Here is a 13263-nt window from a genome sequence, read left to right as displayed (position 1 = left end):
TACCCTGACTATTATTTATTGGTCCCCATCGATTGCGGCCCCTGGACTCATGTCTGTTACTGGCTTAAAGCTAAGGTCATCGTGTATAAATAAACAATGACATTCCAGCACCTTGTTGTTGATGCCGGTGTCATATGAAAATCCGACTCCTGTGAAAATCGGACTCCTTTTCCCCATTGGTTTATCCCTCGCACGTGACAGGTCACTCTCCATTGTGATCCTAAAAATATCATATTATCGTACTTACGCATGCGCAATACTATCAGAGAGTCCATATTTCATGGAGTTGGATATTTCGTGAAGCCGCGGCTTTTCAGATCCAACCCCAAATTTGGTGGACGGGTACCCCGAAACACGCAGTTACTTTTTGGTCTCCACTCGTCGTGCGGAGAGGAGCCCTGCTGATTTCCTTCGCCCTCGTGCGAGACGAAAGCAAGTTTAAAAGTTTTTTAGTAGGTCCTCAAAAAACAACACTTGGGCCAGAAAGTAATGCGTGTGCCGATTAAAGGGGATTTTCTATAAAAAAAAAGCGACAATCCTGGACAAATTCAGAGACAATGACATCCGAATATTTAGTGGACCTTTTCAATGGACCGCTTTCGCTTTTTGGCCGACAGGCATATTTATGCGTATGCGTGCATAATTATGAGTTTATTAGCAACAAGGTCCGAGCTTCTCCCTAGAGATAAGACTCGCACTTTTCTCATAAGTTGATATTTGAATTAGCCACTCCCCCATGCCCTACATTGCAACCCAAGGCACAACTCATTTAATTGGGGCACAATGGAGGATTATTCCTCCATAGGGGCACAAAGGGACATCAAAGAAAAGAAATCTATTAAAAATGCATTACTTGGCCATCAACCGTAGATACACATTATACAGCATGTGCACACAAATCAAAATTAAAAAAATGAAGCCGGATGCATTCAGTGTAGCAGTAGTAAAAAAATTGAACGCATAGCGTATATCTATTTTGAGTCCAGAGGATATGTGGCAAGGCGGGGGGGGGGGGGGGGAGAGGGACACCAAGTTTATGGTTTCTTCCATGTAACTTGTCCGCTTGTCCTCGATCGTATACCCTCGGCGTTTAATTAACTGAACGAAAGGATAATCCGTATTTTAATCAGTTGAGTTCAAAATGGTTGTTCTACATGAACGAACCCTGCACATAGCCATAGCCATTATCGATAAACGTGTAGCAACTTTCTTCGTCGATACAAGCTGTCATCAATGATATTATACACGAAGTTACTTACTGCTCTACCAAAGTAGGGGAAGCCAGCGACGGATCCAAAGAGCACAGTAAAACGATTGTTGGCCAGCCCTAACAATTATCTGGCTAACCATGGAGGAAGAAAATAGAGGGCTAACAGACCGCATGCTAACTCGATTTTGTTTTATCTGTATGTTTCTGTCATAGAGCTCGAGGAGGACGCTTCAAGTTTTCTTTAGTTTTTGTGGATGGAATAATTGCTTGATGTATTTTAAATATTGCAACATAAACGACATAAAACAGCAATTATCGCATAGTTTGCTTTTCATAAACCTTCATATTTATTTACGGTGACACCTACTTTTCAAAATACGTATAACATTGTCTTGATGAAAATGTAATCAGAAATAAGTCTCAACATCATACATAGATACAAGTATCAACATTTCTGTACAATTCAAACAAAACTACACATAATTTTTTGTTCACTCTTTTAGGACTTCAACATAAAATCATAAAAAACATATATAATTAATTGCTTGATATATGCATACAAAATTAACGTAGGCATGCAAAATTATCGGTACATCACGCAAAAGTCCACATTGTCGAAATGTTGGTTTTGTTTACCCAATTTTATTAAATATTTCCAATGTAAAAAGTATTTCAGCATTTCGGACTAAATCATTCGTACATCAAACCACTTATTTTGTCTGTTCGTTTGTTGTTTGTATATTTATTATTGTTTGTGTCTGAGAGTGAATATGAGTTTACTTACGAAGTTTCGAAATGCAGGCCTAATACATCTAAAAGAGAGCCAAGGGCGTGTTAACAAATTTATGCAAGAGATCGAAAATACAGGATAATAACAACTGTCAAGTTAAAAAGTTGTATTCGCTACGCAAACCGTTGGTGGCGCTCTGTACTGTCCTTTGCCAAATGCCCTCTACCGTCCAAAGTACGGGTTGACCGTATTGTAGTGACAGCCCCCTGGCACTGGATCGTAGTCGAGCGTCTGTGCCGTGAAAGCGCCCTCACCGGCCAGCAGGCATGAGACGTGGGTAGTCGGCAGGCAGCCAATGCACCTGTTTATATCAAAGCCGGAGTTGAAAGGAAAACTGTGATGAGTTTGAAATTTCGAACAGTTGGGTATCACCGAAATTCAAACTCGTTGAAATCTAGAGTCGAAAAAACTGTCTACTCTTTTAATATAGAGGATGGCAAATTGCTAGTATATACCACGTTCGAGTTCCTATTCCTAAGGAAGACCACTTTGACAGAAGTTAAATATACAGGGAGGCACATCAATCTGGACAGAAAAACGAGCATGACAAAAAAAGGAGGTCGAGAACCTTATACGGCGATCGTGCATTGACAATGTTCGGCTTTAATAATTGATAAAGATTTTCGGGACAGATTAGCCTCATAAGCCACATAACACAGCGTCCTATTCCAGGGGAAATGTCGGTGTTTCCTTGTACGGTGGAAGTTAATATATCATCAACTGACGTCCCGTAAATTTCAGCCTGGGCAGAGCATCTGTAATCTCAATGTCCAATGATTAGACGACTTTGCAATGACTGATCACCACGATCGTGGTGATCAGTCATTGCAAAGTCGTCTAATCATTGGACATTGACATTTGAGCTCCTCGTGCACGAGGAGCTCAAATGTTCATCATCTTTACAAACAATCACGAAAATCAGGATCGTATTGGCTCAGTACCGACTCTTTTAATTAACCATTGCTAGTAAAGTGTATCTCTAATTAGTAAGCTCTACAGCCTCTATTGTACCTGCAGTAGTCATCCCTGCCGTCTTCGTTCACGTCCATCATGTACCACGTGTCCATGTGACCGGCATCGAACCAGGGCCCTGTGCTGTTGTAGTTGAGGTCAGTGGGGGCGCCCTTCATCCCCGCTAGCGAGCAGGACAAAAAGTAACCGCCGGTTGAGTTGGTGACCACTCTGTTAAAGGAAATCGTTCAGTGGTGAATGACACTGAGTACCAGTGTTTTAGTCGAGTCCGTCACTAAGTCCATCGTGGGGATATAAACCGCCCCCCCCCCTCGACTTTTTCCATGATAGCCTTGACAATTTTTTTTGCGACCCGAGCTGTTATGACTTTCTAGCCTCGAGCCTTGCACATCTTTTGATACCAAAAATATAAATATCGGACCACTGGTTGCCTCGCAGCGAAAAATTTGAAAACTGAATTTTCCCATATACATCGAGCACACAGAGCAGAATTACCATTCGTACATATGAATAATTAATTAGCCATAATTCCCAAACCCTTTGACCTATAATCATGAAATTTCCTGGGTATGTTCGTGATGAGTTGTTCTATGCATGTACCGAGTTTCAAAATTTTTCGTCCCTCGATGGCTGAGATCTTAGGGGATTTCCCCTACCCCTGCTGAGTGATGGTCAAAATAACCCGTCCCTTTTAGGGTTAACGACAAACAACTTCAGGAGTGTCTTGTCACAATTCACTGGAATAGAAGCCAGTGAACTAACTTAATTAAGGGCTTGAGGACAACTGGATTTGTGATGGACTTATAAGGAACTTGTGAGAACTTGTGATGGACTCAAGTACATGTATAGAACGCTACAATATTGTAGGGAAATGGTTGTTCCGTTGGCCTTTGGATATCTCCAGGTTTTGAGTCAGTATTCTCTGATTGGCACCACAACAGCAGAGTACATGTACTGTACTAATTAGTTTAACTTTAACTTAACTTACCTTAACTTTATTTCAAATTCCAAACAAGAAAATGAACAAAATATATACAGAGAGCATGGATAACATTGTAAATAACGAAGTGGAAAAGAAAAAATAATTAGAAAGACAATAAAGTTTGGAAATGGAGGGGGTCCATAAGAAGCACAGTTTGTCGAGAATGGGCCCCCTAAATTATGTTGATTATAGATTGGGTATTTTAAAGGATTTAGAAGGGACGCAAGCTACACCCAACACAAAAGGATAAACATAGACAGAACTAAATGTAACATATTCAGATAAACAATAGACTGACAATAGAGAAATATGAAATATTAGTTCAGAAATCATGGTGCTTTGTCACGTGCGTCTTCAGTTTCCCGTTAGGAGCAACTTACAAGATGGAGGTCATACTGAGCAAACGCCAATATAACCAAGATCACATACATGTAGATCGATTGCGGGCTAGGGGGTTCTGGTAGCCTGCCCGGCGCAAACTCGTTCGAAGGATCTACTTTCAACCTCGAGACATTCATAGAGCAGCTACTGTCAAGGTATACTGCTCAATGCCATGATGGGGACAAGGTTGTGCCCAACCTACCTGCAGTAGTCGTTGGCGGCGCCCTGTCTCTGGACATCCACCCAGCCGCGAAACAGCGAAGGAACACCAAGGTCGTGAGTGTCATAACGGCGTGGCTTGACGGCAAGAGTGGCGTTGGTCATGGTACCCGTCGTCTGATTCGGCTGAGGTGGACTAAAATCGGTCTTGTTCATTGGCATTGGCTGAAAATCTACAAAATTCAAAACAAGAAGCACTTACAAACATGCCCATCATAGAGTTAAAGATCGACGTTGCAGAATGATTGGCTCATGTTAAAGGGATTCACGTGTATTTACTTTTTCACATCCAAGATTTGAACCCTACCTCCCAGGTAACAAGTATCTCCATCATTATGGCTCGGCATATCTTCACACGCCAGTTGCTCAGGCCACGGGAAGCCAAATTCACGCAGCACCTCTGCGCAGCCATTCCTAGCCTCCTCACACAGTTCACGGCAAGGCAGTACCGGGGCCGAGTTACACCTATGTACATCGATGTATTAAAAACAGAATGATAGGTGTGAATCTCGTTTTCACAGTCTACTGTCAACTTTGAATACAAGGTCCCTGGATGCAAAACTTGTTCCCAATTTCTATATTTAAATGTAGACCCTGGGTATCTGCTTCTTGTGTTCCAATTCAACCCCACAATAGCTGGGGACTTGATTTCTGGGGGGAGGCACTCAACGAGTTTTAAAGAATGCAATAGCTCATTTTGTTTTGCCTCAGCCCCATACCAACATAAATACGCCATAGTGCTTCTCTACTTTAAGGCTTACCTGGGCAGGTACAAGGAACAGACGAAGCTCCAGAAGTGAGGCGAGCACCCGTAGTGAACGACTTGTAAAAATGTCATAAGCTGCAGCTCGGCATCACGCACAGTCTGGTGACCGAGACTATTGGGCATCAAGGTCTGGTTGTATCCCATGACAGATGGGCACATGGACACAGTGATGCGTTCACATTGATCATCGGTCCCGACTTCAAGCACAGGCGCACCTGTAAGACAATCAAGACAAGCAGGCCTACTCTCTCAATTCAAAAGAGTGGATATTCACTCCCCCAGTCTGAAACTAGGAACTAGACGTTTTGGGGTGAAATTCCTTCAATCATAAAGATCGAGTTTTCACTCGAGCTTCGACTGAAGTGGTTCTGTTTTTTAGACTATTTCAATCAAAAACGAGACGAGCAAGCCTAGTGAAGCTGGTCCCAGAGTGCGCAAATATTCTATTTAATAATCGATTCAGAATGTTATGTTTCTCGGACTTCCATGAATCCTAAAAGCGCTTGGTTTTGGTGTTATCTGAAGGGGATGGATTCCGCCCTTTCAAGTAGTGATTTGCTCTCCCAATATAACAATACATCGCATCCAAGCACAGTGATGGCACTGACGATGTCTTCACTCCAATCCTCCACGATTCTCCAAAGGCGATGAAGGGGTCTGGAACAGCACAAAGTAGGCCTGAAGAGTCTTCATGTCAAGTTATATACTTGATCATTCACTATACTTAGGCCTATGCATGTAATAAATTAATACACACAATATATAGAGATCTATACATACCGCCCAGGTAGCAGTCATTTCCTTCATGGTAGCTGGGCAAACTCTCACACCTCAGACTTCCCGGCCAAGAAAAGCCATATTTGATCACCATCTCCTCGCAACCATTCCTCGCCTGCACGCAGAGATCTCTACAGGGCAGCTGCAGTTTGCTGCTGGAACCGTTGGTACATCTGCAAAAGGTGGAAATCAAGACCTTAATTATTGTAAGGCCGCAAACAATTCAAAAGTGTAAAAGTATAAAGTAATGTTCAACGTCTCACTCCAATGTGCCTGACTCTTGTACAGGGCGAGTAAAAAAAAAGCGAGACCCAAATGTCGGGACTATCTAGGATATGAAAGCCCAAATCATAAGCTTTCTTTTAGTACAAGAACCATTCGAATCAATCTTTTAAGTTACGGAATTTTAAACACAACCTCCTTTTTAAAGTTCTGTCCACGGATCACACAAAAAAAAGGTGTGCGTTCTTTCGGCAAAACGAAAACAGTTCACACACATCCCTACGTTTTCGTTTTGCTGAAAGAACACTTAAATACCTCCTTGTGATCATTGGACAGAACTTGAAAACGGTGGTTGTGTTTAAAATCCGTAACTTGAAAAGTAAATGAGTGATTCGAATGATTCTTGTACTAAAAGAAAGCTAATTGGGCTTTCGTATCCTAGATTTTTAAAGGGCTACATGCAGAACTTCACTAAAACAATGGTCCCGACATTTGGGTTTCGCTTTTTTTTACTCACCCTGTATTGGAAGCAAAACAGAGTGGGGAAGCCCATGGCATAGGTGAACAGGGCGGAGACGAGACACTTCAGATGTTTTCGGAGACGGCGGTGATTCAAAAAGTGTGTTTCATTAATCACTATAACATCGAGATAATTCTTGCCTGCCGGCATGGAAAAATTTAACTGTGCACATTGGGCCAGTGGTCACAGTGGCATAACAGCTATGGTTGTTTGAATGCCCGCTCAAAAACCACAAGGGAAAAACAAAGTCATTTCCAGAATGGAATTGACAAAACGACGGTGGGGCGTTCTCTTAATGTTGGTTTGACAGGTTAACGTAATGTGTATATTCAAATAATAATATACACCAAGGGGTAGGAAAATTATACACTGCAAAAACTGCCGTTTTACACTGTTGATATCTATCATTATAGAACCATCTGGTGTTAAATTTTACTGGTGTTGTCCTATATAGATACCGAATGGTGTTAAATTAACACTACAGGTTTTGCAGTGTACAGAATAACTTAGGAAGTTAAGACTAAAGACAAAAGGTGATTGTGACGCAACTCCTCCACTCCAGTTGCCTCACGGCTCCTCCGTCCATTAAATGTCCAAAGTCACATTATGATGGTCATGTCAAAAATCTGGGAGGAGCTCGGAAAAATTACAGGAACAAAAACTAATAGCTTATAATACTCAAATACCACGACTTACATAGGGGTGAACATGGCACACAGGAACGCCTGGGTGTAGGGGGAGCATTCCATTGACATCAAATCTTCGTGAATCGCAAGAGCGGCATCCTCCTGGTTCCAGTGGCCTAGAATATTCGGCATGGCGGTCTGACTGTAGTCAATTCCCGACTGGCACATCGGCACAGTGATGTTTTCGCAAGCCGTTCCATTAATGTCGGATACATCTGAGAACGAACAGGCCAATATAATTGTATTAAAAGAAAAGGCAGTATAATAGACCAGTTTTCCCACATGGTTTGTCCATTTATTTTCGCAACGGCTGGGATTGCAATTTTCTGATAGCTGACGATAATCATAAATCGCCTGTTTTTGACCACACATTGCCTTCATGCATGCACTCCATGCCGGAGTGTGGCCAGAAGATGTCCCGGTCACCAAACCCCTGCCGCTAAATCGAAACGGGCTGGGGGTGATAGTGAAGTTGTTTAAGTATTATGCACTTGGTGATACTAAAAGCATGAAACTTCGTATGTTGATTCTTCATGCCATGAAGACAATTGTCAGATGTGGGGGACGTTTCATGTTTTACCTCTGGTGACCCTTGAAAAGTCAATGACCATATAAATACGTACTCTATTCGTGGTGTTCTTGAAAACACACATTGTTTTGTGACCCCAAGTGTTCATACAATGATAATATTGGGGCTATGCTGCTCCATTGTGAGGGAATTCGTTGGACGGGAAGCAAAAATGATACTTGGTATTGGTTTTAAGCCTGCATTTATTAACATGAAATGCCATTGAGTTGTTTCAAGTAGGCCTAGGTAGAATTTGTATATATTGGATGATATCTAGTCCTAAAAGTAGTTTTCTTGTTGTTCCTCTATAGTTTGGTGTAAATCAGGGTTGGGTGGAGAGTTGGTTAAGCGATATTTAAAGTCTTACTATGAAACGCCGGTACGTCTAAAAACGTCTTAGGGCCTTCGCCATAGTTGTTCATGGCGGTGACTTCAAACTTGTAGCCCCCTCCGCTCTTCAGGTCAGTGATATTCAATGTGTGGTACGACTGGTCTCGGGAGATGAAGTGGAATAGTTCTCTTCCAATTTGTACCCGTGGTGAGGTCTCGTTGTAGCGGACGCGAAACGTCTCCGTCGCTGAGGCATTCCCAGGGGGAGCATAGAGGATGGAGACGCTGGACGCGTTGTGCCGGGTGACGTTGACGATTATTGGTCGGTCTCTCGGTGGGTACAGATCTATGGTAAGCGGGTCCAAAGGCAAACGAAAATCAGATGGGATTATGATAAAAAAAAAATACGATGCTTTCAGTTCAGAGGAAATTAATCTTGAAAGTTGAACATTGAAAATTCACAACTTTTGTCGCTTTCTGATTTATTTAAGAATAACATGCTTATTCTTGCTGACATAATTGCTGACAATTTAGTAATGAAACCAAGGATGCTTTATAGGCAGTTTAGGCACAGAAGCTTGCAAGCCTGAACCGTTTAGTTTAAATGAAAAAGACAATACGGACTGGTTTTATTTAGAATTAGGAGCCTAAATCCCACAAAGAAACCCACGGAGAAAAACCAAGAATCTCACAGAGACCCACGGAATCAAGAAGGGACGGAACACAGGCCACAGGTGGTTTCCCCGGATATTATTATGATGAATGCGATTCACGATTGTTTTTTTCAATGCCATCAGCTGGAAGTGTGAGGTATATCCCTATAAGAACTACACAATCAAATGGTCCAAAAAGTTCTTCCTTATTCTTGCTAACAAATTGACGGTGTGAAACCAGCCTGAAATAAATGTGCATTAACCCCAAAAGGGCCGGGTTATTTTTTACCATCTCTCAGCCGGGAGGGGGGGGGGGGGGGTGGCGGATTCCGCCCACTCCCCTCCCAAGATCTCGGCCATCGAGTGACGACAAATTTTGAAACTCGGTACATGCATAAAGCAACTCATCATGAACTTACCGAAGAAATTTCATGACTATAGATCAAAGGGTTTTGGAATTATAGCTAATTAATTATTCATATGTACGAATGGTAATTCTGCTCTTTGTGTACATAGAGCAGAATTACCATTCGTACATATGAATGGGAAAATTCAGTTTTCACGGCGCGTAGTCCGATTTTTATATTTTTGGTATCAAAAATACCAAGCTTTTTTTTCAAGGCTATTGCGGAAAAAGTCGGGGGGGGGGGGAATCCGCCCCCGGCCATTTTAGGATTAAAACATCATGTTTCAGAGCGCGAGTCTATGGTTTTGACACTGGGCCTTTGATATAAGGATAGCCTGTTCCTTCTAAAACTTCGCCAAAGTTGAAGTTCAAGACCTGCCAATTACCAGGCAATGTTGAGGCCTTGAGCACCAATACTGGTGGATTAAAATCATCATCGTCGTCAATTAAACTTACGGGACAGACATGTGTATGAAGGAAAGTTCCTGCAGACAAACTCCGGCTTGCGTTCGATGCCAAGCTGGCGGGCGGTGAGCCGGCAATCACGCCATACCTCCTGGCAGACTTCAGCGCAGGGCCGCAGGAAGTAGTCCGCGCCGTACATGCCATGGAGGACAGGATCCAGTTGAGGAAAGTGGGCCGTGCACAGAAACCGACCCAAGATGTCAGAACAGCCAGAGTCTATCAGACCTGTTGAAAATGGTGATTCGACACTGAACGTCGAATTAATGTCATACTTATCCAGCCATCAAAAAGATAACCATGTAGGCAATTTTTGGTTTAACTGATAAGATGAAGGCCGGGTCTTTTACTTGGGGATCACAACACGACGCGGTAACCTTTTTGCTTTTATATTCTCTTCAATGCTGCTGCACGCTCCGGTTCATGAATGAACTTTTTATGTCGATGACATTATCGATTATTGAATGTGGCCGGACAGCAATAAAACAGCAAATTTAATATTTCCATCCACAGAAAGCTGCACGATTTGTCCAAACGATAAAGGCAGTCCTTTACAAATTATCTGAGGAAAAAAGTCACCAGCCATTTTTGTTTTCAATAAAAAAGCATTCTTACAAAAGAAAAAAAATTATTTCGATCTTATTTAATTATGTAAAGGCAAGGCGTAGAAGTATAAATGTAGAAGGATGATTACGATTCCCTCCCCTCCCTTAAAATTTTACACGCAAGCCTAAACTAGATGATGAACGATGAGTGCTGCCCCAAACCACATCTGCACCCAAGCAAAAAAAAATACATGTAGGGAATAAGACTGACACTTGTTTATGTACGGACAGAATGTGGCATTATTGTATCCATACATGTGAATCCTATAATTTCAGCTAAATTAATAAATGAAAAAACCCTGAAATCTTGACTGCTCCTTCTACTTAGGCTAGTGTTTCGGATTTTGCCTCATTCACACCGCGTAATAATCTTTAAAACAAAAAAAATAGCCTGTTTTGACAATCAATTTTTATAAAATTCCTATTTCGTATCTGTCATGTTACAGGCTGCCTCCGATCGACTCCATGTATACTTCCACTTGCATTAGATGGCAAGGGGGAGAATTCGATCACAATAAGGAAATTCTGCACTAAATAACTGTGTGATTGAGATGTTAACTGTTTTAGCCTATACCTGCTTTGTTTGCAGGATATGACCAACCCTAGTAAGACCGAGGGTAAGACCTAAGTTTTGTGCTTAATTCCTAAATTAACAGGTGGTCATGCCCCCCGCCCCGGTCGAATATACCCATCTTACCCCTAGGTTAGGTATGAAGGATAATAACTGAAATGGTACCTCGCAATTGCTCGATGCTGTCGCCGCTTAGGTCCACTGACGACGCATACCAGTAACGCACAATACCCTCGTCGCGACAAAGTTGAGGCACGTCATCTCGGGTAGTCTTCACGTCACGTAAACTTCGGCATGACAACACTTTAGGCACCCCTAAATTAAAAAAAAAAGAGGAATAGCCCGGTTATGCCGGCACGTGACCACCATGGGAGTAATCAGGTGACGTATTTCGCTCGTCGACCCCCGGCCCCCTCCCCGCCCTAGTGCGTCAGGGCGGGGTACGAGCGATAGAATAGAGTCTGAAAGCTCAATTCACACTTGGTGGGACAAGACAGTACGTCTCGACTCTTTGAATACAGGGTGAGTCAAAAAAGCAGAACCCAAACCCCCAAAAATATATTATATATTTTAAAAAAAAATATATGTAGCACCAAAATAATAATGACTGGAAAGCCAATTTCATAAGCTACTTTTAGATGAAAAAAATACCGAAATTGCTCAATCCGTTCAAAGAATATCACCATTTAAACGCAATGACCCTAAAACCTGTCTCGACCAAAAAATAGCCCCATAAATGTGGCCAATTTACTGGACCACCTACGTAAACATATAGGCCACACTTCCACATGTACAAAAACGTGTCGAACTTCGTCAAATTTTGATTTTCACATTTAGGCTTAGTTTGTGGGGGTTTTTTTGCTTTAGAAGCATACTCACCCTCTTTATAGGCTAATCAGAAAGTGCTGCCTTTTTCAGATGTCTATTTTTCGTGAAATTTCCAGATTCATTTGCACACGTTTGCGTATCAAAATTTCAACATGAAATTTCACAAAAATTAGACATCTGATAAAGGCAGCACTTTCTGATTAGCCTATAAAGAGGGTGAGTATGCTTCTAAAGCAAAAAAACCCTACAAACTAAGCCTAAATGTGAAAATCAAAAAAACTCAGTCGATTGCTATGCAGTGCCACACGCAGGGAATTTCATGCATGCAGTAACTAAAAATTAACTTCGAAGTTTTTCGGTCTGTTAAAATAAAAACCTTCCACAATAACGGATAATTACTTACCTATCATGCAGAATGCAAGAAGAAACATCAACAACCATCCCATCTTGATGAAACCACGACCACTACAATGCGTAAAATTCTACCAAACTGTTTCCGTGCTCTAGCTCTATATGGTCTGATCTGACAACCATGCACAGCTAGCGAGTGAAGTTTGTTTTCATTTTCATTTCGGTAGCATAACAACCAGCCGGGATGTCACTGAATTGTACCGGGGCCGTCGACGTCACGCGTCCTTCTTGTAAGTTCGGGCATGAACAGGGCAGGAGGTTATTAGAGCTCAGTGGGGCCCCGATCCATGGGGCCAATTGGAATTTGATTCTTTACAATTACGCTGTCTGGCCCGAGGATCGATGTTGTTGTTGTTGTTTGCTGAACTCATGTCTGTTGTTCTGACTTAAAGTTAAGGTCATCGTGTAAAAATAAACAATGACATTATAGCACTTAATAGTTGTTGTTCGGCGGTTCTTGTGCTGGGCAGGTATATAGTTCTCCATTGAAATATTTTCCTCAATTAGGCCTAGTCTGGTCTCATGTCCCCATTGCCATTCGGCCCGCCAAGTATAATGGGACAGGTAGCTAGCAGTGAACCTGTATACATCATGGAGGAAGGAATAGGAGGCATTCCTCCTGATATATGCAAGTTATGTGATTATTTAATGTCTTTGTTTTCTCTTCTAAAGGCACTCCGCTACAAACCTTGGCTTATTAGGATTGTGCCTCCAATATTGTATTTTGCTTTCTGATGTTATTGTTTCACTTCAGTATGGAAATAAATGTAGCATTGGCTTATTAGGATTGTGCCTCCAATATTGTATTTTGCTTTCTGTTATGTTATTGTTTCACTTTCAGTATGGAAATAAATGTAAAATGGAATGGAATGGAATGGAAAATAAAATAATAATGACTAAAATT

General features: G+C 41.8%; 1 protein-coding gene across 1 annotated transcript; it reads right to left on the bottom strand.

The window, feature by feature from the left end:
- Window positions 1-1533: 1533 nt before the first annotated feature.
- On the bottom strand, window positions 1534-13231 carry LOC119745890. Its single transcript, XM_038222556.1, has 11 exons — window positions 12352-13231; window positions 11286-11435; window positions 9939-10172; window positions 8461-8769; window positions 7536-7740; window positions 6101-6270; window positions 5316-5535; window positions 4862-5019; window positions 4538-4727; window positions 3012-3182; window positions 1534-2301 (listed from the first exon to the last, which is right to left on the bottom strand). Exons 1-11 carry the CDS (start codon window positions 12392-12394, stop codon window positions 2163-2165), a joined length of 1989 nt encoding a protein of 662 aa, XP_038078484.1. The 5' UTR covers window positions 12395-13231; the 3' UTR covers window positions 1534-2162.
- Window positions 13232-13263: the final 32 nt, after the last annotated feature.

Source organism: Patiria miniata, unplaced genomic scaffold (genome assembly GCF_015706575.1).
Source record: "Patiria miniata isolate m_02_andy unplaced genomic scaffold, ASM1570657v1 HiC_scaffold_7, whole genome shotgun sequence".
Lineage (NCBI taxonomy): Eukaryota > Metazoa > Echinodermata > Asteroidea > Valvatida > Asterinidae > Patiria > Patiria miniata.
This window is presented reverse-complemented; position numbering and strand designations above follow the sequence as displayed.